The sequence below is a fragment of the Rhinolophus sinicus genome, chromosome 16 (genome assembly GCF_057876585.1).
Source record: "Rhinolophus sinicus isolate RSI-liver-muscle chromosome 16, RSI-T2T, whole genome shotgun sequence".
Lineage (NCBI taxonomy): Eukaryota > Metazoa > Chordata > Mammalia > Chiroptera > Rhinolophidae > Rhinolophus > Rhinolophus sinicus.
The window spans coordinates 21699778-21724459 of NC_142516.1; the positions used below are offsets into that span (position 1 = coordinate 21699778).

Sequence of the window (24682 nt, forward strand, 5' to 3'; positions counted from 1 at the left end):
GCAGCCGACCAACGACTGGAGACCGACCAACTGCCTCAGCCGGGAGGGAGCGCAAGGCTCATAATACCAGCATGGGCCAGGGAGCTGTGTCCTACACAACCAGATTGAGAAACAATGGCTTGAACCAGAGTGGGGTAGTCTTCTAGCTGGGAAGCCATGTGGCCAGGGAGAAGGGCGCATTGGGGTGGGACGACAACAGAAGGGGGGAGGCGGAAGAAAGGGGGGGGAATCAGTGACACTGCCCTCAAAGGGTACTGCCAGAGAGGGAAAAGCAGAACAGGAAATGTCCCTGAAGTGTCCCAGCCAGAAGGTGAAGGAAAGAGGATGTCAGGAAGCAGTGTCCCGAGCCATGGTGAGGCCCAATAGCACAAAGACTCAAAATAGCTGGTGGATGCAGGAAACGAGAAGTAGTGGGTGACTTTTCTGGGGATGAACTCAGTGGGGAAGGAAGGAGGGAGACCGATTGATTTTTGTAGGATGTGGCAAGTGAAGAGGTAGGAATAATACCTTTAAACTATTCTATCAGTACAAATGGGATGGTCTTTTTCTAGTGATGGGGTTACTTGTTTCCTCTATGCAGGGTACCCTCTTCTCAGGGTCAAAGTAGCCAGGAAACTGAGTTTTTAATGAAAAGATAGTTTAGCAATATGAAATTAGAAAAAGAGAATTAGAATAATGAGGGTGGGGATGGAGAATTCACTGAAACTGCAGGAGAGCCCACTGACCAGTATGCACCCTATCCAGAGACCATTTCCCCAGTGTCAAGATTGCCCGCAACCCCCAAAGCCAGAGGCTGCACACTAGCTGATATGGTATCTCTAATTATCCCCTAATGTGTTCATTCTTTAGTTTAAATTATCTTGTAGTTTAACAATGCTAGTTTTGAGAATTCTTAAGGGTTCCCACTGTCTTAGCCTATACGACTCATCCTTATGGGCCCAATTCAAATGCCATCTCTTAGGGAGCCTTCCCTGATTCTCCCCTCCCATCGCCTGCCACTAGCAAGGATATCCTCGCACAGCACACCAGCCCTGCCGTGACCCTTTTTGCTCTCTGCGGTCAGGAGTTTGAATAGGGTCTTAGTGCTTGAACCCAGCCATTCATATCTCTTTCTCTTGAGGTTCTCCACTAGAATCTGTATAGTATTCAGGACAGCAGCAGAATGGAGAACAGATCACCACGTGATTGTGGGCAAGTAGCCTATTCTGAGGCTTCTCTGAAAAAAACCAAACTGGGTGTTGGCTGAGGGTTAAGTCCCCAAGTGAAGCCTCCTGCTCTCTTCTCCCTGCTGCAAAGATCTGCAGGCCAGGTCTGAGGAGCAGACCCTGAGTCTTACCACACGGAGGGTGGTAGCTGGCTTGCCCTTGGAGCCATATGCTGCCTGGTTGCTTATCTTTAAAGCACAGTGATTGGACCACTTGTGAAATGTGGCCCAGTCAAGAGTTTCCGACCATTGAGTTCTGACCACAATTTTTCTGATCTTGGGAAAGAGCTATTAAGGCAGTCAAGAGAAGACAGAGCTTGGGAGAAAAGGGCAGAGTTTCCTTCATCTGCTTATATTCTTCTCATGTGGACCATATATTGCATGTGGATAAACATTTGGGATACACATGTTTTGGCGCTTTTCCCCTTATGGTGCATAGACATTCGTTGTCTGAGAATAAAAGACCACACACACATGCCCTTTTTAAAAATTTATAGTAGCTCCTCATTTGTGCTTTGGTTTGAACAAAGACAATATCACCTTGTTCAGTGAAAAAGAAAAAGTAGAAATAGTGTATATATACGGTTTATAGGCAGGAGATAGCTTATGATCTCTGAATCTTGCTGAAACTTGGGATAGGAAAATAAAACTGAAACAAATCACCAAAAAAGGTAAATAATTTTAAAAAATAATGTACATATTTAGATCTACATGTAATTTATCTTTGTATCCCCCGTGAACCTAGCCCAATAATAACACTAACGGGAGCTGTTAATAAGTGCCTACTGTGTGACAGGCACTGTTCTAAGTACCTTATCCATAATAACTTTCATCTTGATAGCAACACTCTGACTTAGATACTACTATTATCTCCACATTAGAATTAAGGAAACTGACCCACCGAAAGTTTAAGTAGCTCAAGTCAACACAGCTAGAAAGTAGAGAACTGCGTGGATTTGATGACTTTATGGGTAAGGTGTGCAAGGTGTCCGTTTGGCCTGGAATGGAGAGCCCCTTTGACATGACATGTACTAGGGAATGCAGTGGGACGAGCAGAATGGGGTATTTTATGGGTGAGCTTGAGAAGAGCGATTTGGAATTGGTAGGGCAGGCAGTTGGGAGCTGCCGATTCCTAAGTGGTGGAGTGCCACAGCGAAAGCTTTGCCAAACAGGCTCCGTGTGAGAGAGAGAGAGAGAGAGTGTGTGTGTGTGTGTGTGTGTGTAGCTTTCTATTTTACGAAGTCCCATGACATTTCTACTTCATTATATGATTGATAAGCAGAAACAATGATTCAGGAAGACCAGAAAGAGAAAGAGGCTGATGCAGTAGCTCTCAGAGATTTGAACAGATAACTTCTGGTTAAAACATCAAGGAAGCAAGTACTAAATTAATACCTGAGGGCTGGGATCCAAGCAGTTAATTAGAGACTATAAATAGCAAACCAGAAGCCATTAACCACCCCGTGGAGTATGGCAAAACAGGCTCAAGGGATTGCAAAGAAGGAACAGATAGTGCCCTGAATTAGACAAGAATGGAAAGCACCAAACCATACTGAGAACCTGAAAAAAAAATAACCAAGAAAATAAGTACCTTTCAAATTACAAGAATATCTGAAGGGAGAAAAAAAATGACTTTAATTGTTTCCCAAAACAGAACAGTTATTAGAAGGGTTTATAGGGCACATATGAGAATCAAGAAAGAGAAGGTACAAAGAAATTTTTTTTTGCCTTAAGCCAATATTATTTGGTCTCAATCCAAGTTTTTAATTTTAGAAACAAAGATTTTAAAAAATAGCACCAAAAATGGAGCGAGAAGGGAAAGGAACAGCTAAAACAAACAAACAAAAAACACCAAAACCCTGAAACTGAACAAAAAAACCCAAATCAGTAAAGAAAATGGGTGAGTGGACAAAGTTAAGGGGGAAGGAAAGCTGGCCATGTCTGGGTGGTCTAACCGATATATCTCACAACTATGGAGACAAGTAAGTATAGGAGAGAGAGAACGGGGGAGGCTAGTAAAGGTCTTTAAAACGTTGTGACAAGATGAGATTCTGCCTTAGAAAGATGGCATATGGTGGAAGAAGTAGAAGGGAGGTGGGGGGACCTGACAGGAGATGGTACAATAGCCAACAGACAGGCTCAGGTTTCTAAGGTGGGAAGAAAAGGAATGATGACTGAGTAAATGTGCCAGGTGGAGAAATCTAGGACTGTGGTTTCAGGGTTGGGAGACTGTGGGTGGGTAGAGGGGTTCTTGACTGCTATGGAAATGTAAGTAAGCGCAAGGACACTTGGGAGGTGGAGGAGCTCAGTGTTGGACCTGGGAAATTGGTTTCCTGGTGGAATATCCCGGTGGAAACCCCTGGAGGCAGTTGATTGTTAGACTAAAATGCTGATATAAGAAAAGAAGAAATCCCCAAAATTATGAAGTCAGAGAAAGAATAATTAAAAGAAAGTAGAAGGAAAAAACAATAAAAGAATAAAATATAGCAAAATTTAATGACATAGGAACCAAGTGATTCTTCAGAAATATAAATAAAGTGGATAAGTGTATTAGTCAGGTTATTCAGAGAAACAGAACCAATGTGTGTGTGTGTGTGTGTGTGTGTGTATGTATAAGTGTGTAAGAACTATGCTACAACATGGATGAACCTCAGAATCCTTTTGCTAAGTGAAAGAAAAAGTCACAAAAGACCACGTTGTATGTACATGAAATGTCCAGAAAAGGTAAATATTAAGACAAAGATTAGTGGTTGCCTAGGGCTGGGAGTGGTGGGGAGGGGAGATGAGAGTGCTGGGTAATAGCTAAAGGTTATAGGATTTCTTTTAGGGGAGATAAAAATGTTCTAAAATTGATTATGATGATGGTTGCACAACCATGTGAATACTTGTATTCTAAAAACACTTAAAATGGGTGAATTCTAAGGTACGTGAATTATATCTTAATAAAGCAGGTGCTAAATATTAAACCAGTAAATGTCTTCCATACCACTTCCTTGCTCTACTTAACCCAGCTCTGAATTCAGTTGTCATGCATCTAGTTGACAGAATCAAAATCATCCAGAACTCAGGAGCCAAGGTGGTAGGTACGCTAGCCTCTAACACCATGGGCAGGCACACTAGGGAGAGGCTGAGACAGAGGCAAAGGGAGCCAATCCAGCACTCCTGCCAACTTTCCCCTTCTTTAGTTCATTTGCATCCTCACCTTTCCCCCCCTGGTTAGTGTTGGCCAGAAAAGTATGTATCTTAGACTTTTTATCAGAGTCAGCTTTTGGTTTAGGTAATCATTCTCATTTGTGTGTCTGTTTTCCATGTCATTGATTCATATCCAGATTTGCATTACTTCCTTCTTTTTTTGTTTCCATTGTGAGTTGAATGCTTAAATCCTTTGTTTTCTTTCGTATTTTCTGGTAAGTGTATTCAAAGCTATTAATTTCCCTCCACGCTCTGTTTTAGGTCCATACAGAACATTTTGACATGCAATGCTTTGATGATCATTATAAGTGTATCTTAATTTTCCTTATGATTTTCTCTTTAATGTATGGATTATTTAATGTTGGCTGGTATTTTTCTTCATTTCCAGCCACAGGTAATTTTCCAACCTATACTTTTGTTAATTTCAAGTTTTATTACACTGTCGTCAGAAAGCATTTGTGTGATGTAGAGTCTGTAATTGACTGACTTCCTTTTATTCCGGTATATGGTCGATTTCAGTGGGTCTTCCTTGTAGCCTCAAAAAGAAAATGATTCGGTATTTGTGGGTTCTGTATATCTGACTGAACTTATTATTTGTATAATTCAAATCGTCTGTCTTAGTTTTAAAGTTTGATTTTTTTCAATTCCAAGAATGGTACGTCGAATTACAAATGTTGATTCATCTATTTCTCTACATATTCCCATCAGTTACTGCTTTATGTATTTGGAAGCTATATTGTTTTGGGTATATTTATCCTGATTTATTGTTTCTTTTATCAGTATATAACATTATTTACCCCTTATGTTTTGTCTTGAATTATATTTTGTCTGATGTTACTATCTTTCAAGTTTTCTTATGGTTTTTCTTTTTCTGGAATATCATTTTCCATTCCTTCAAAAATTTTGTATAGTACTTATACATTTATTAGGTCCATGAATCTTCTGTAATTTTACTTTCTTAGACCATCCTTGTTTGGTTTTGTAACAAGGTTATTTATTCTCATAAAATGAGTTGGAAACTATTCTCTCTTTTTTGGTCCTCTGAAATGTGTTTAAGGTTGGCATTAGCTGTCCCTTAAATGTTTGATAGAGCTGTCTGATCTGGGCGCCTTCTTGGTTGAAAGTTTTTTTTTTACCTGACTCAATTTCTTTGATGGGTTATTCAGGATTTCTTATTCTTCAGTCAGTCTTTGGTCGTATTTTTCTAGGAATTTTTCCCTTTAAATTTCTAAATTAATTGGCATAAGTTGTTCATTGTATTCTTATTAGCTTGCTTTTTTTTAAAAAAAAACTTATATTTTTTATTAAGCTGTAATTCACATTTTAAAAATTCACCATTTGGAAATATACAACTCAGTGGTTTTAATATCTTCTCAAGGTTGTACAACCATCACCACCATCTAATTCCAGACATTTCCATCATTCTAAAAGGTAACCTTGTCCCCATTAGCAGTCACTCCCAATCCCCCCTTATACCTAGTCCCAGGCAACCACTAATCTACGTTCTGCCTCGATGAATTTGCATATTCTGGACTTTTCATATAAGTGGACTCCAACAATACGTGGCCCTTTTGTGTCTGGTTTCTTTCACTTAGCATGTTTTCAAGGTTCGTTCATGTTATAGCATGTATCAGTACTTCATCCCTTTTTATGGATGAATAATATTCTACTGGATAGACATAGCATATGTGTTTATCCATTCATCAATAGATAGACATTTGGGTTATTTCTTGTTTGGGGCTATTATGAATAATGTTACCATGAATATCCATGTACAAGATTTTGTGTGAATGTATGTTTTTATCTTTTTGATATTAACATTTACATAGAAAACTGAAAAGAACCAACAATCAAATATAACCAAGGCACTGCAGTAAGGTTTTCATAAAGAAGATCAGCATACGTGAACCAAAAGCTCTCTTCTTCTCTAGCAATAATAAGCTAGAACATGTAAAAGAAAACAAGCGATTGCTTAAAATAGCAACAAAAGTCTATAGTATCTAGATTTTACCTTACAAAGAATGCACTAGTCCTGTGTGGAAAAAAAAAAATTAAACTATTAAGAGATAGAAAAGATATGAATAAATGGAGAGCTATCCCATGATCTTGGAAGGAGTGACTTGGTATTGTAAAGATGTCAGTTCTCCCCTGGTTTACCTATACATTTAATTCAATTTCAGTGCAGCAGAATTTTTGGAGAGAACTTGACAAATTGATTTCTATACACTACATAGAAGAATTAAGTTCCACGAATTGCTAAGATAGTTTCACCTTGCTAGATATTAAGAAAGGTTACAAAGCCTAGTAATTAAAATAGTGTGCTCCTGGATCAGGAACAGTCAAATAAAATAAAATGAAACAAAACCGAAACAAAATCTAGAAATAGACCTAAGTTTATATGAGAACTAATAAGTTATTGAGGTGTCATCGGAAATCACCAGGGAAATAATGAATCATTTAGTAAGTGGTGTTGAGAAAAATTCATTCAATGCAGGGAGAAAAACGAACGATTTCTTACCTCACACCATATAAAAAGTAAATTCCAAATGGGTTAGATTTAAATGTGAAATGCAGTACTATCAAGTTAATAAATAAACATGTAGAGGAATAGCTTCATGCCCTTTGAGTGGAGATTGATCTTTTAGACAATGCTTTAAAAAACCACGAACCAAAAGAAGAAATATTATTTCCTTGACTATATCACATTTAAAGATTTTGGTCCAAGGAAGAATATCACAGAAAACAGTAAGATTGATGGCAGGCTGGGGGAAAAGCAATTGCAACATTGGAAACCAACAGTGAATTTATATCTGGAATACACAAAAACTCCCATGAAAAAGACCAAAAACCAAGTAGTAAAAAGAGCAAAGAATCTGGATATACTTACACACATCACAGAAAAGGAAACCTAAGTGGTTAGTTAATACAGAAATGAAGAGAGATGTTTACCCGCACTAGTACTTAGGGAAACATAAATTAAAATAATGAGAATGTCAGATGATAACAAGTACAGGGAAAGGTGTGGGACGACAGCTGCTGTTGGGATTGTAAACTGCTGATGGGGCTGTAAACTGGTGCCGTTGTTCTGAATACTAATATCAGTGAGCTTTTTGGAATTAAAGATGTGACCCAGCTGTTGCTTTCTGGGGTTTATTCAAACAAAAACCTCTTGCATATGTCTTCAGGAAACATGTAGTATAAGGATGTTTATCACTTCGTTATTTGAGAAAGCAAACATTGCAGGCACTTTAAGTTCCAAACCTGGGAGGATATTATAGAAGATGTTATATGCCCATCGTGGAGTACTATTCAGTCAGGAGTAATAACCGGTCTCTCACGTACATAGATGGATAGATTTCCAAATGAAAATAAGAAACAGGGTGAGGTTCACTGCGTAGGATCATTTGTGGAGATTAAAAACATACACAAACTATATGTTTTTCAAGATATATATTATACATACATACACATATATAAAAATAAATATATGGACGGTGGGTGGTAAGTCGGGGTGGATCCTCGTTAGTCTGCTCTGCTTGGTGCTTCCAGACCTTGGGCATGGCCGTGGTGGACCGGCCAGTGCAGGGCAGCTGTAGATAGCATGGCAAGGCAGCACTGTTGGCATAGTGAGAAATTTTGTCTGGAACCTACTCTTCAGATCCAGGTTCTGCTGAAGGCACTTTGGTAATTATCTTACAAGGTAATCATGCAAACGTTTTAGGGTGATGGTGCTGGGAATATGACAGGCTTTTTGCAACCTGGCAGGACCTTAAATGTTGGCACGCGGTTCAAATGTATTTTATGCCAAATAGATCATTTAATTCTAGGGGAAAATGTAATATTACTCTGCATATATTCTTATGCCAACCCCAGCTAGTATAGTGAAAACTATTTTTGGTATTAATGACCCAGAGTTAGCACAGACCCCACAAGTTAGAGGGCATGGTCCACAACAAGACTATACTCACTTCAGACCAACTGGCTACAAATCTGGGAATACCCACCACCCACCTCAGATTCTATAATTCACTAGAACTCAGAGAACTCAGGAAAGTACTATTCTTACAAACACAGTTTTGTTATAAAGGATAGAACTCTTGAACAGCCAATGACGACACATACAGGGTGAGGTTTGGGGGGCTCCCAGTGCAGAGTGGAATCAGGGCATGTCACCCTCCTGACATATCAGTGTGTTCACCAACTAGGAAGTTTCAGTGAGTTTCAGTTTCCAGAGTTTCTATTGGGGTTCCATTACATAGGCACAATTGACTTAGTCATTGGCTACAGAATTGAATTCAATTTCCAGCCCCCTCCCACACCTCCCTGGGGAAGGGGCTAGCTCAAAGCCCCAACCCTCTAATTGCATGGTTGGTCTTTCTAGTGACCAGCCCCCATCCCGAGTCATCCCATCTGTCGGAGCCTGCCGACGAGACGAACGGTTCCTGAAGTGGGGAGTGAGGATTGAGAAAAAAATAGACAAGAGACAAAGATGGGATCGGGAGGGCGAGCAGTTCTAATTAGACTGCTGCGCCTACTTTATTTTTCAGCTTTCTTTTATACACACAAAAACAAGAAGGTTACATAAAGCGGCTGAGGCAGCAAGTACAGATTAGTTATGTTTTCTCAAAATTTGGCCCTGACTGTTCTTAGACCTTCAGATATTTTCCCATTCCCAGGGTAGCAGGTGTCTGTTTGTTCTTTATGCTTATCGGAGTTCCCCTCAGCCATCCTCCCAAACTCTGCTTGAAGTTACATTTTCTTAACCCTTAATGCTCCGGCTCCCTACATATCCCCCTTTTTTATTTTTTATTGAGATCGTGTCTGGCTTAGGTAGTCAGTACAGACATTCTCACTTACCCGTCATTGGATATCGATCATCAAAGCGATCGACTCCTGTCTTAGGTTGTAAAAACGCTTACTGATCATTACCCGTCATTGGCTACCGATCTCCTTTGGGGTTAGACAGGGGCAGTGGCTTTTGGTTTATTAGCCATGTGGAGCCTTATTTTGTGAATTTCTCCATAAATATCTGTGACTATCTCCATCACAGCTTTTGTGATGCAGGGGAGGAAACACAGTATCAGGAGGATCACAACAAGTGGAATTACAAGGGGGGGCCATAAGTTGAAGCATTGAAGAGTATGATGGAAATCCATTGTGAAAGCTAGAGACAAGTTTGTTGAGATTATCAGCTATATCGGTGTTTAAGGGAGAGGTCTCTTGCAGTGTCAAGACCTCTTTATGAAACTGGATAAGGTCAACAGTAACATTTTTTCTTACACGGTCTGTGAGACTCATACCTCATAGCAGAAAAATGTTTATTCCAATCACCCTTTGTCTGTTAACAGCCGAAGCATAAAGTCCCATGATGTCTTACCTTCTCAGTCAAGTCGCTCATATTGTAACAGTTCTGTTGAGATAAGTGGAGAGAACTGATCTTCATTGCCCTCATGACTTCTCTCACAATCAGGTGAGAGAGGAAAGTCAGAGACAGCAATGGCTTTTCCCAGGCAGGGGGAAGGGGAGGAAAGGCTCCTTTTTGGATCTTCTAAGGCAGCTCATTGGGGGTCCCCACTCGGTTCCGCCTGGCTTAGGTTGTATCTCCCGTGAGATATCTTACCCGTCTTTGGCTGCAAACCATCTTTTGGGGACCAGACAGAGAGACATAAAGTGTAAACACAAGGATGGAACAGAGTCCCAGAAAGGCACAGTCTTACAGACTCTTCTTTCCTTAAGGAAAGACATGGGGGGACAGTCGGCTAGGCTGTTGTGTGACTACATCTCCCCCTTTTTTGTTTTTGAAGCATGAGAAACACAGAACGTGCAGTTGTTTCATTTACAGCCCGTCGGAGGGCTATTTGTCCACATCTGAGGACTATGTAAAACAAACAGAACAATAAACAGAATAGCAATATCCCCAGCAAACCCTCTACCCAAAGTCTTTATCCATTTAACAGGGTCTAAAGTGGAAAGTCTTTTTGCAGCTGCGGAAAGTGAGAGCTTTTCCACACCCTAGGGGTGTGGATGGGTATCTATAGATGTCTCCTCTTCTGTGGGCTGTCGCTCATGGTATGGTTTAACACCGACCAGGAATTCACAAAGGTTTTTCTTCCGGACCTGGAGAAATACAAGCAAAGCCTCTTCCCCGTGTTATCTCGCGGGGAGAAGTAGGATCAGCTTTCCCACGTAATATTTTAAACAAAGGTTGTAATTCACCGGTTGTCAACCGCAACTGAGGTCTAATCCAATTAATGTCTCCCAGTAGCTTTTGGAAATCATTTAATGTTTTTAAACTATCTCGCCGGATTTGTATTTTTTGAGGCACAATGGCCTGAGGCATTAAACAATATCCCAGATAAGAGTAAGGAGGCACTTGTTGAACTTTTTCTGGGGCTATAACTAGCCCATAATTGTGGAGCTTTTTTTGTAAATGAGCAAAAGCAGCAAGCAACTTTGGTTCACAAGAGTAGGCAAGAAGTATGTCATCCATGTAGTGGATGGTGTAAATATCTGAAAATGTCCTTTGGGTAGGTTTTATAGCAGCTGATACAAATTTTTGACATAATGTAGGGCTATTAGCCATTCTCTGAGGTAGCACTAGCCAATGATATCTCTTAAAAGGTTTTTGTAAATTAACAGAAGGAACACTGAAAGCAAATCTAGGGCAGTCATCAGGATTTAAAGGTATAGTATAAAAACAATCTTTCAAATCCAAAACTATTTTATATGTGTTTTTTGGTATGGCTGCAGGACAGGGCAAGCCTGTCTGTAAGGCTCCCATTAATTTCATGGTTTTAATAACTTTTTGTAAATCTTGTCATAATCTCTATCTACCAGATTTTTTCTTAATAACAAAATTGGGAGAATTCCAGGGAGAATTGGAGGAAGCAATGTGTCCTTTTTTAAGTTGCTCCTGTACTAGCAGCTTGTAAAATCTTTTGTAGGGGGGACTTCTGATCTATTACGCCTGGTAATTGTCTGATTGTCACAGGGGCTACAACAGGGGCCTCAGGCTATGGATCCAGCCCTGCAATCACTTGGAGGAGAACTTCATTGTAACCTAGGCTTCTATTCTGATTGAGATTCTAATAAAGGCCCGGTCTGTTGAGCCTGAACTAATTGCATTTGAACAGAGAGGGAAGTGAGTGCAGCTTGTAATCTTTGCACCTCTGTTTCCAAGGGGGATCCAGTTTGGGTTGATCATTTTCAGAGTATCTGATTCCTTTATGTCTAGGATCGATCACATCCTTAACCAAATTCCATAAGGAAAAAGTGTCTACTGGTACTTCAGAGGGTCCATGAGCATCATAATACCCATGCAAATGCTCTCTTACCTTTTCCCAAGTTTCTAAGTTTAAAGTCCCTTCTTCTGGGAACCAGGGACATATTTGTATTACAAACTCTAAGAATCGAAGCAACTGTGCTTCACTGGTTTTAATTCCTCTAGTTTTTAGCATGCTCCTTAACATATGGGTAAACAGCCTTTTACTGTTCCCCTGTCCCATTTTATTTTACTCCCGACAATGGTATCTCACCGCTTTCACCAACCTTATTCGACGCGTCTCATTTGCAAGCGGTGTCCTTCACTGATTCCCCAGTATTCGGGTCCCTGTTCGGGCGCCACTTGTCCTTCACTGATTCCCCAGTATTCGGGTCCCTGTTCGGGCGCCACTTGTCGGAGCCTGCCGACGAGACGAACGGTTCCTGAAGTGGGGAGTGAGGATTGAGAAAAAAATAGACAAGAGACAAAGATGGGATCGGGAGGGCGAGCAGTTCTAATTAGACTGCTGCGCCTACTTTATTTTTCAGCTTTCTTTTATACACACAAAAACAAGAAGGTTACATAAAGCGGCTGAGGCAGCAAGTACAGATTAGTTATGTTTTCTCAAAATTTGGCCCTGACTGTTCTTAGACCTTCAGATATTTTCCCATTCCCAGGGTAGCAGGTGTCTGTTTGTTCTTTATGCTTATCGGAGTTCCCCTCAGCCATCCTCCCAAACTCTGCTTGAAGTTACATTTTCTTAACCCTTAATGCTCCGGCTCCCTACACCCATCTTTAGAAGAAACTCAGGTGTGATTCCAGGGGCTCATGAATAATAGTCTTATTACTTGGGAGATTCCAAGGATCTAGTCTCTCCCAAGAACCAGGAACAAAAGCCAGTCAAATTCTTTATTATTCAACAGCTTACAAAACAAAAGAAAAATATTGTTATTAAATGGATGCCCAAACACATTTGACTGAACACAAATTCCCATTTCAAGTTTTAGAAGTGTGTAATATAATAGGAAATTAGTGCTAGAAAAGGCCTATTGCCAACACTAATAAAACTAGTTAGGCACATTCGTAAGCGAGCTTTGTTCCAAAACTTGCTCTTATTTGGGACTTAGAAACACATTCTTCTTATAGACACAGTCCTACCCAATAATTATTAGTTCTCAGAACAGTTTACAAAATTTAGTAGTAATCCAATAGTAATATGATGGCATTTATTGAGCTGGAAATCTGCTGTATGCCAATGCATTATTCTAGATATTAGGAAGTAGTAAGGATAATATGTTTGAAAAAATGGAGGAAGATGGGGAACCTGAGTCACAAGCAGCATTACAAGAGATTGTCAGTCACTTACAGAGTCGTAAACATGTGAGTAGTCATTGCATTTCTGGAAAAATGTTCTGCGAAAAAAATGGCCTCAGCATTGAAGTGAGAAATATGAGGAAGAACATATATGAAGATGTGAAAAATAGTTTGTAGCATTGAGCAGTCGCTCCAATCAATATTAAGAGAAAAAAACAAAGAACTCATCTAAAGCAGGATTCAGTCTGTAGTACTGAAGTAGATATAGATCTTGGCATAAAATAAGCATAAGCTAGAAAAAATATGCATTTGGCCCAGTTACTTAAAGAGGGTGAAAAGATAAGGCTGTATTTTAGTACGTGATCAAGGTCTAGTAATGAACTCCAAAATATACAGCTGTGTGCTAGGAAAGTGTGGCTTCGTGGCTTTTTTTCTTAAAGTATAATTAATAGAACGGAATAAACAAAACCTCATTTTAAAAACATGACAAAGAAACAACTTCAAAATAATGAGAAAAGTTAATAAAATCAAGTAATTTTTTAAAATTTGTATTTGTGTACCTAATGCCTATGGGTGATTTTATTTATTCATTTGGCAATGATTTGTTTAGTGTCCAGTGCCAAACACAATGCAGGGCAGAGAATGCACGATGAATCACAGATGGTTCCTGTGTGCGTGGAGAAAACAATCTCGGAGAAAAATATTTCTGTCCTAAACTGGAAGCGTAATGCAGGCTTACTCTTCAATGTACAGTTAAATGCATTATGATGTTAAGTAAGGTTACAAGAAAGATACATAGCTGTTAGAAATGATGTGTTTAAAGAATTTAGTGAGAGATGAAAATGTTATATATAGCTTAATGAAAAATGGAAGTTCACAGTAATGGAAAAATCCTATGATTGTGTATATAAATGGAAAACCTCTACTTTCAAATATATAAATGTATTATTGTTAAATTTTTTCCCCTTAGAGTGTGTATATTTTACTACAACTGTGATTTTTAAACTCCCAAGGGGCAGTGGTGAGTCATTGGTTATATGAAGTTATGTACCCTCCGTGCCTCAGGTTCCTTACCTGTAAAATGAGGGAAACGCCTCATTTCTCAGGTAACAGGTAAGACTCAGAAAAAAGATGTGTGCCCTGCACCGTCCTCTCACCGAGAGGGTGATCAGGCTTAAACAAAGCCCTTTTCCGAGGCCCTGAACATTTCTAGACGTGTGTGACAGAAAAATAGTAAATATATTTTTAAAAATTCTCATTGGAAAAGTTGTACTGAACTTGCTAACCGTTATTTATTCTCACTGCCTAGGTTATCCTTTCCCTACTGCTCCTCCTGTGGATCCATTTGCCAAAATCAAAGTGGATGACTGTGGACAAACTAAGGGATGCTTTAGGTTGGTAGATCTGTGGGTTGGGTAACTTTAAGATGTTGGTTTACTTCTCACGGTAGTACTGAGATTGCATGCAGGTCATTCTAACCAGGGGTCTGTACCCCTTCATAACTCGTCCCTGCTTATTTGCAGGGGCGTGGGTGGCACAGGCAGCGAAAGACAAGTCTAATACCTAATTCCTTTTCAAATAATCATGACTTAGGGATATCTGTATGATACTTCCCTGTTTCCTCGAAAATAAGACCTAGCCGGACCATCAGCTCTAATGTGTCTTTTGGAGCAAAAATTGATATAAGACCTGGTATTATATAAGACCTGGTCTTATTTTAATATAATATTTGCTTCAAAAGATGCATTAGAGCTGATGGTCCGGCTAGGTGTTATTTTCGGGGAAACACGGTAACTAGTCATGAAGCAGTGATTATTGTATTTAGCTTGTTATCTCGGGTATAGTGAGTCCTTACTGATCATTAGTAGTAATCAAGCCATGATGGCCTGGAGCTAGAAAACAGCAGCGTAGACAGTGGGTCTCCCACACGGATAGCTTGCTTTGTTGGAAAAGGCTCCTTCTCTTTGAATTCTTTATTTCCTCAAACAAATTGTCCTTGAGTAAAGATTTTGTTGGCTGCTGCACTCAAGGTCTGTTTTTTTTTTTTTTCTTTGGGTTGTTTTTTTTCCCTTCTTCAGTGCTCAAGGTCTTGGAGGATGGTGTAAACTGAACTGTAGGGGTTTTAAGCTTTCTTCGGGTTATAAGGACATCTAAGATATTTTTTAAAATCCAGTAATACTAGCAATATATAATTCTGGTGATTGAGGGATATTGTTGAGACGTGAAGGAATTTTTGAGAAGTGAAGGAATTTGCTAGCGTCAGAGTGACCTGTTTTCTGGCGCATTCACTCCTCTGTTAGCTTTTCTTAACCCTTTTCAGCTTTTTCATTCCTGTTCCGGGGTGTCTTGAACTTACCTCTCTTCCTGGCTGCGCAGAGTACCTGCCAGCACAGTGGCATAGTCCTTGCCTCCCTCCTCAATCAATACTAGCAGTTTTGTATCTTGTTTCTTCAGATGCCTTCCATCTGAGTTTAGATTGTCCCACCCGTTGCTATAATTTTCTGTCATTCTGAAAATGGTGTAAAATGGTGTTCCGTTAACGGGGGCTCATCAGGTCTTAAAGGATCCACAAGTTCTCTGTAAGAAAATTTAAATTCGTGTTTTCAATGATGTTCCTTTAAAAAAATTAATATGTCTACAATCTGATTACCTAGGAAACCACCTTATACTGCTCCATGTGTTAGGGTCTGAATTTCTAATTGTGTTAGCACCAAGCAGCCCAATAGAGTAAAGGTGCATTTTATAAGTAGATGATACATTCCTGCTCAGTGACTGCCAGATGAGGTATTCATTTGGTGCATTGTACATATGAGGGCTTTGCAGCAGTTCAGACAGGTGAAAGTGGAGGAGGGTGGAGTCACGTTTAGTAGTACCGTGTTTCCCTGAAAATAAGACCTAGCTGGACAATCAGCTCTAATGCGTCTTTTGGAGCAAAAATTAGTATAAGACCTGGTCTTATTTTACTATAAGACCAGGTCTTAAATATAGTATAATATAATATAATATAATATAATATAATATAATATAATATAATATAATATAACATAATATAATATAATATGATACAGTATAGTATAGTATAATATAATATATAATGTACTACCGGGTCTTATGTTAATGTTTGTTCCAAAAGACACATTAGAGCTGATGGTCCGGCTAGGTCTTATTTTTGGGGAAACACGGTAGGTAGTAAGAGCATGCTCAATCAAAAGACCCGGCACACTGTACTCAAACCCCATGCATGTAAGCAGAATTTTACTTCCTGTAAAACCACATCGTTTAGCACATAAATGCTGCGAGTTTACATGTTCCTGGCTTTGTAGTTTAATTTGTATTTATTTTGTAAATCAATGTTAGTTTAATTGCAAATCTGAAAGTAAAACGGATTGGTATACATTTAATTAACAAAAATAATTTATATTGTTAACTTGGAGAACTTTTTTCCTCTACAAGGGATTAGGAATAATTCGGTAATAACTGATATTTAAGAGACTCTAATATAGTGTACAGAACACTGGCTGGGAGTTTGGAGGCCCAGGTTCGAGTCCTGTTGGCAGCTGCTGACTCACTATGCAACCTCAGGCAAACCCCTTCCCATCTCTGGACCCCGTTTACATGTAGATGAAGTGGAGCAAGTCATCTCCGAGGTCCCTTGTCACTGACTGAAACTGTGATTTTGAGCCTCCAGGTAGCAAAGATCTAATTTATTCCATTTTAGCATCCTGCCTGATACATAGATGCTCTCTTACTGTATTTAGAATTAGTAGGTAAAGAAGCAATAATGTCTGTTTTGATATCTCCTATAGGTACGGCAAACCGGGCTGTAATGCAGAGACCTGTGACTATTTCCTTAGCTACAGGATTATAGGGGCTGATGTGGAATTTGAGCTGAGTGCAGACACAGATGGCTGGGTAGCGGTTGGATTCTCTTCAGACAAGAAAATGGTAAGATGCACATCCTGATAGAAGTGGATTTTTCTCTTTCATTTGTTGTGCAACTTGAGATTTTAGAGAATGAGCATGGTTATGTTTCTCTAAGCTACCATGACCCTTTTAAATGAAAGAAGTTAATTTCTGGCATTTGATTGTCTTTTGCAAAAACAAAGCAAAGAAATCCATCAAAGTAATATAATGATTATATTACTTATGACTCTCTGATTGCAAATTTAAAAAAAAACTCAAGCTAGCTTAAACAGAGAAAAAAGAGTTGGTTATGAGAACACGAAGTGTTTTGTGGTACCTGTATTCAACAACTATTTCCACAGTAATGATGCAAGAAAAGCTTCCAAAACTGCATGGTTTATGACAGTAAACATTTATTTCTTGCTTACATTGTGGGGATTAGCTGGAGCTCAGCTGGGCTTGATTCTAGCCCATGGGTTGGATTCAGGTTTTTTTCTAATCATTCTGAAACCAACACCTACAAAGGTGTGTTATTTTCATGGCAGAGGCAGGGCCATCCATGGTGCAAAAGCCACCCAAAGCTTATTTCAAACCTCTGCTCGCATTACATCTGCTAACATTACATTGCCCAAAGTAAATCACACAGCCAAGCCCAGAATGAAGGAGCAGGGATGTACACTCCCCCACTAAGGGGCCATGAAAAGGTGTGGGTATATGATACTACCACAGGGGAGTGAAGCATTACAATTCAGTCTTCCACAGTACCCGTGGGCAAGAACACATCTGGACCTCAGAAAGGTCTATGACCAGGAACAGGCAGGGCTTCAGGAAGCCAGGCAGCTGTCCATCTCTTACCTCTGCTTCTCTATGTGCCTGTGCTGCATTCTATCCTCTTTCCTCTGTAGCACTTTCATTTGCCCCTTTACTGTGCCAGGGTGTTTCCCAAACAGCCAGACTTTGTTAGGCCCCTGTACCTTTGTACATGCTGCTGCTCTTTCTAGAGGACTCCTCTTTTTCTTCTCTTCACCTGGCCTGTTTTGAGGCTCAGGCAGTGAGAAGAAGGCAGCTCAGACCAGGATGACAGCACTGGTGGTGGTGAGAAGTGCTCAAATTTTGGACATATTTTGAAGGTCAAGCAGACAGGCTTTGCTAATCAGTTGGACATGGGTTGTAGGTAGGTGGTAGGAAGAACAGCCCAAGCAGGCGGAGCTCCCCAGTGGCTTTGTTCTTTGAGAGGCTACCAGGAGAATGGGCCTCCCTCGATTCCCAGTCCAGGCAGTAAGACAATGGGTCCAGCTGGTAAAACTGCATGGATATGAATCTACATCATTTATCTCCCACTTTAGTGTCAGTAGGAGAAACAGCGGGTGTGTGCCGTACCCAGAAGCTGGCTTGCATTGCAGTTGACCATGTCCTGTCTTGGAATTCACTGGCATTCCTGGTGCAGCTGTTAAGACTAAGGGGCTCAGAGGAGGACAATTGTGAGGAGCATTCAAATTTTAGGTTTGATATTTTGCCATCTAAAGGCCTTTAAAATATAGATCTGTCTTTTCTTTTTCTATTATTCCAAGAAGAAGCACAGATTAATTTTTTTTTCCAAAACCTGATGCATAGGAAAAGCAAAATGGAACCCCTTTTAATAGCCTTTAAGTTTTTTTTTTTTCGAAATGGTGCCTTATTATTTTTTTATTACACTTTATTTTTTTAGAGCAGTTTTAGGATTATAGCAAAATTGAATAGAGAGTACAGGCAATTTCCACATGCCCTCTGACCCCCAACATATAGCCTCCCCCGTACATTTGTTATAATTAACACTTTTAACTTTTTTGACTAGTTTTGAAAAAATTTTAAACTTCCAAGCAAACAAGGATAGTACAATATATATGCTTCATCTAGATTCACCAAATGATACTTTTATTGTGGTAAAATGTGTATGACATAAAATCTACCATTTTAACCATTTTAAAGTATACAATTTAGTGGCATCAGTTACATTCACAGCATGCAACAATCACCACAATCTAGTTTGAGAACTTTTTTTTATAAATGATAACATTTTGCCACACATGCTTTACCTCTCTACTGCTTCTACTGCTACTACTTATTATTAGTTTATTATTTTCTGGAAACTTTGGAGATTAAATCAATTTATTTATTAAATTCAGGAAGTTTAACTGATAGTATTAATTTATTTATTAAATTCAGGAAGTTTGACCTGATAGTATTAATGTTATCCGATGTACTGTACATTTTCAAATGTTGCCAGTTGTCCCAATCCTGTTCTTTATGGAAATTTGTATTTTATGACCCGGGATTCTGTCTAGGAACACCATTAGTTGTCATGTATCTTTAGTCTTCTTTATTTTGAAATACTTAGCTTTTCTTTTGTTTGTTTGATTTTTGGTCTTTCATGACATTGACCTTTTTAAAGATAATAGGACGTATTTCTTTTTTCTCTTTTTACTTTTTAATTTTTTAAAATATTTTTTTATTTTTCAATCACAGTTGACATACAATATAATATTAGTTTCAGGTGTACAGCACAGTGATTAGACATTTATATAACTTACAAAGTGATCACCCCAATACACCTAGTACCCATCTGACACCATATGTAGTTATTACAATATTATTGACTATATTCCTTATGCTATACTTTATAGGCTTATGACTGTTATGTAACTACCAGTTTGTACTTCTTAATCCCTGCCCCTTTTTCATCCATCCCTCCAAACTCCTCCCATCGGAAAACCATCAAAATGTTCTCTCTATGCGTTTGTTTCTATTTTGTTTGCTCATTTATTTTATTCTTTAGATTCCACATGCAAGTGAAATCATATGGCATTTGTCTTTCTCTGTGCGGCTTACTCCACTCAGCACAATATCCTCTAGGTCCATCCATGTTGTCACAGATGGCAAGATTTCATTCTTTTTTATGGCTGATTAATATTCCATTGTATATATATATATACCACTCATCCATTGATGGACACCCAGGTTGCCTCCATATTTTGGCTGTTATAATGCTGCAACAAACATGAATGCACATGTCCCTTCAAAGTAGTACTTTGGGTTTCTTCAGAAGTGGGATTACTGGATCCTTCTTTGTCTCTTGTTATAGTCTTTGTTTTAAAGTCTATTTTGTCTGGTATAAATATTGCTACCTCAGATTTTTTTTTTTTTTTTTTTCATTTCCATTTGCCTGAAATATCTTTTTCCATCCCTTTACATTCAGTCTGTGTGTGTCTTTTGATCTGAAGTGAATCTCTTGTAGGCAGCATATGTAAGTCTTGTTTTCTTATCCATTCAGCCACTCTATGTCTATTGCTTGGAGTATTTAATCCATTTATATTTAAAGTAATTGTTGATAGATATGTAGTTATTGCCATTTTATTATTCATATTTTTTATCTTTTTTTCTTCTTCTTATAGAAGTCCCTCTAACATTTCTTATAATACTGGTTTGATGGTGATGAACTCCTTTTTCTTGTCTGGGAAGCTCTTTATCTGTCTGATTCTAAATGGTATCTTTGCTGGATAGAGTAGTCTTGGTTGTAGGTCCCTGCTTCTTATCACTTTGAATATTTCATGCCAACTCATGTTTCACTTAGTTTCACTTTGTTTCTTTATAGAAACTTTCTGGCCTCCAAAGTTTCTGTAGAGAAATCAACTGACAGTCTTATGTGAGCTCCCTTGTAGGTAACTAACTGCTTTTCTCTTGCTGCTTTTAAGATTCTCTCTTTGTCTTTAACCTTTGGCATTTTAATATGATGTGTCTTGGTGTTGGCCTCTTCAGGTTTATCTTGTTGGGAACTCTCTGTGCTTCCTGGGCTTGTATGTCCATTTTCTTCACCAGGTTAGGGAAGTTTTCCATCATTATTTCTTCAAATAGGTTTTAATGCCTTGTTCTCTCTCTTTTCCTTCTGGTACCTCCATGAAGTGAATGTTAGTATGCTTGATGTTGTCCCAGAGGCCTCTTAAACTGTCCTCAATTTTTTTTGGATTCTTTCTCTTTTCTGATTGGGTGTTTTCTGCTACCTTATCTTCCAAATCACTGATTCAGTCCTCTGCTTCATTTAATGTACTGTTGTTGATTTCCTCTAATGTAGTCTTTATTTCAGTTACTGAATTCTTCATTTCTGAATGATTCTTTTTAATGTTTTCATTCTTAATTTTTATGTTTCCTATCTTTTTGTCAAAGTTCTCCCTGAGATCATTGAGCATCTTTATAACTAGTGTTTTGAACTCTGCATCTGGTGGATTGCTTGTCTCCACTTTCTTTAGTTCTTTTCCTGTAGCTTGGTTTTGTTCTTTCTTTTGTGACATGTTTCTTTGTCTCCCCATTTTGGCTGCCTCCTTGTTTTTATTTCTATGTATTAGGTAGAGCTGCTTTGTCTCTTGGTCTTAGTAGAATGACCTTATATAGTAGGTGTCCTTTGGGGCCCAGTGGTACAGTCTCCCTGGTCACCTGAGCCAGGTGCTCCAGGTGTGTCCCCTTGTGTGGATTGTGTGTTCCCTCCTGTTATAGTTAAGCCTTTGTTGCTGTTTACATGTTAGTGGGAGGGATTGACCCTCAGGCTGATTGATTGTGAAGACAGGCTATGACTATAGTAGAGGAAGTAGAGGAAGCTGTGAAATAGAGGAGCTGTTGTGCAGGGGCTGACCCTCTGGAGTGGGATTCACTTTAGTGGGGCTCTGGTGCCTGCCTAGTCTGCCCTTTGGGTGTTTTGTTTGTGGAAGTTATTGGGTGGTGTTGGGTGTGGTCTGAAGCTGGCCAATGGGTGTGTTGGTTCTGGGACCTCTTGGGAGGGGCTCTGTTGCAGGCCAAGGTCAGCCACTGCCTGTGCCCTGCTCAGGGCCACTTGATTGGAGCTACAAAGTGATCTGTGGACGGTTGCCACTTGTTCTGGTGCCTGTGATAGGTTAAGCTGTGCATTGAGGCCAGCTGCTGCTAGTGCTACGCTTGAGGCTGTTTAGCAAGAAGTATGGAGCATACTGAGGCAAGATGCTGCTTGTTTGGGGTTTGTGAACCTTTGGGAGATTTTAGGAAAGTCCACAGCATGAGCCAAGATAAGCCATTTATATGGAAAAGCCACTGAAAGTGGCTTGTGTGGCCCCACTAGTTGAGTAGGGCAGAGTCTCAGGGAATCACCAGGGTGGGGCGAATGGTGTTAGCCAGGTTGATGGAGACTCAGACATGGCACCCACCTGCATCTGCAACCTGGATGTGGAGAGTGCTCAACAAAGAAACAATGGCTTCTGCCATTGTCTGGGAGAAAGCTGTCCCTCCAGCCCCTGCCCTGAAGCCAGACAATTCAGTTCCTTCCCATATGTCCCCATTGTACAGGATAGATTTTTTGTAGAACGATCCTCAATTTGGATTTGTTGATTGTATCTTTACGATTAGGTTAGTTTATGTATTTTCAGCAAGAATACTAGCTATCAGGAGGAGCTTGATGTCAGCTGTTGTGATGCTAACTTTGGTCACTTGGTGAAAGCATTTTAATAGCATTTAAAATAATTTTGGGGAGTGAGATTTCAAATTACAGAGGTAATGGAATATATGTTTCTAAGTGAAATTTCTTTCTAGCAGAAAAGTTTACAAAAGACATACCTTTGACTTTTTTCTTTATCATTTTTCATGTTAGGGTGGTGACGATGTCATGGCCTGCGTCCATGATGACAATGGCAGGGTCCGCATACAGCACTTCTATAATGTAGGCCAGTGGGCAAAGGAGATTCAGAGAAATCCTGCCAGAGATGAAGAAGGAGTTTTTGAGAACAATCGAGTCACCTGCAGATTTAAACGCCCTGTGAACGTTCCCAGAGAGGAAACAATTGTCGATCTACATTTGAGTTGGTACTATCTGTTTGCTTGGGGTCCAGCAATTCAGGGTAAGCCTACATTTTGGCATTTAGATTAAACACCAGCCACTGCTGTGCTTGTGGTTATTATTTAGTGGGCAAGAGAGTGATAAGTACTTTGGATAATATAAAAGAAAAAGGAGATATGATCCTGCCTTCAGAAGATTATGATGGACTTATTATACACATGGACATATGGACAAGTTATATACATGCATAGCTAGAACAGTACAAGATGACATTTGATGAGCTAAGTGCTTAATGAAACAGATCATTTGCGGGGTACATGTGGGGTACGGGCTGTATTTAATTCTCACTATGTTCCCATTTACTCCTGACCTGTCCTTGAGAGGTGTTAGTTATATCATCCTCATTTTAGGGAGTTTAAGGAACTTGCTCAAGCCTGTACCACTGGTTAATGGAAAAGCAAAAATTCAAATCTAGGTCTGTCTGACTCCAAAGTCAGTGTGTACTCTTAGCTCCTATGCTCTAAATATATAAAAAATACTGAGCATTCTGGAGACATCTCAAGAGATTGACACCAAGGGTTTCATTAGTAGCTCACTTTATGATTATTCTGGTGGTCATAAATCCATCAAACTATCCTATAATTTAGCACATTACTCCTCAAATTTTAACGTGTATAGAAACTGCATGGCTATATCGTTAAAGTGCAGTTTCAGTAGGGTCTGGGTTGGGGCCTGAGACTCTTCATTTCTAACAAGCTTCCCACTGATGCTGGTGCATTGATAACCTCACTTTGGATGGCAAGGCTCTTCAGCATTTCCCCCACAAAGACCCGAGGATATCATGAGACCTTTTAGAGGCTGCTAAAATCATGGAACACCATGTCTTCAGCAATCCCCCTGGTTGATCAGCCTAATGGCCTGACCAAGAATGGAAGTGAGTTGTTTGCATTCCTTGTATTAGAACTATTCTGGCTCCGGGGAGTTGCATCTTTCCTTACTCTATGCTCATCAAGTATCTATTGCCTAATCTGTTTTGTTTTTTTTTTCCCTTCAAATTGTTTCCATTGATTGGTCTGGAGATTTCATACCTTTTTTTTTTTTTTTTCCCCACCTGTTTCTAATTGGGAAAACATTTAGATGTCTTCAGATTTGTGACATCTTTCCCATTTACTTCTTTCCCAGATTACCGACAGTGGATCTGCATTTATATCTTTGAGTACTTTCAGTACCCTGGGAAATAAACTATAGCTCAGCCTAGAAAAATGAACTCATTTAAAATAATGAGATTTGGCATCTAAAACTTTGGATATGTGCATTGGTTTTGCCCCTTGGTAGCTGTATCTAGCCTTTATCTAAATTCTGAACTCCAATTTCTTTCTATCTAAAATGGGGATAATAATAATACTGACTTCATAGAACTATTCTAAGGGATAAATGAAAAAAGGTGTTTGAAAGTGCTTTACAAATTGGAAAGTGCTGTACTTCAGAAGGTCATCTTCTTATGTATACAGCATAATAGCCTACCATTCCAGGCTCTTCTCAAATATGATCCTGCCTTGCCTGATAAGATCATTCAGGACTTCTGTTGTTCTTCTGTCTCCAAATAAAACAGGCACATTCCTATCCCATAGACAGGCTTTTGTTTTTCCTGTTTCTTGAATGCCCTTCTAACGCCTCTCTGTTGATCAAAACTATCCATTCTCTAAAGTCTCTCAGAGGGGATAAATTATGAGCTAAGGTTTGAAGGAGAGTATAGATTAGATTTCCCTTGAGGAAGGCATGAACTGGAGGTGCTTGGTGAACCCTAGGAGTCCATGTAGGTGACCAATGAGTGAGGTTAGGTAGGACAGGTGAGTGGAATTTGTTGAGGGACAAATCTCGTGCCAGCCTGAGGAGTTTGATGTGTGCTAACAGAAGCTAGCATTGACACTGGAGCAGGGAATTGACACGTCAAGTTTGGCATGGCTTCCCCAGC

The 24682-nt window shown here is 39.5% G+C and overlaps 1 protein-coding gene across 1 annotated transcript in view; it reads left to right on the forward strand.

The window, feature by feature from the left end:
* FRRS1L (ferric chelate reductase 1 like) overlaps positions 1 to 24682 on the forward strand; it is a 34727-nt gene that overhangs the window by 3218 nt on the left and 6827 nt on the right. The window contains exons 2-4 of the mRNA XM_074330800.2: positions 14281 to 14365; positions 16778 to 16916; positions 22522 to 22768. Coding sequence (XP_074186901.1) covers positions 14281 to 14365; positions 16778 to 16916; positions 22522 to 22768 — 471 coding nt within the window. The remainder of the gene's footprint in view (positions 1 to 14280; positions 14366 to 16777; positions 16917 to 22521; positions 22769 to 24682) is intronic.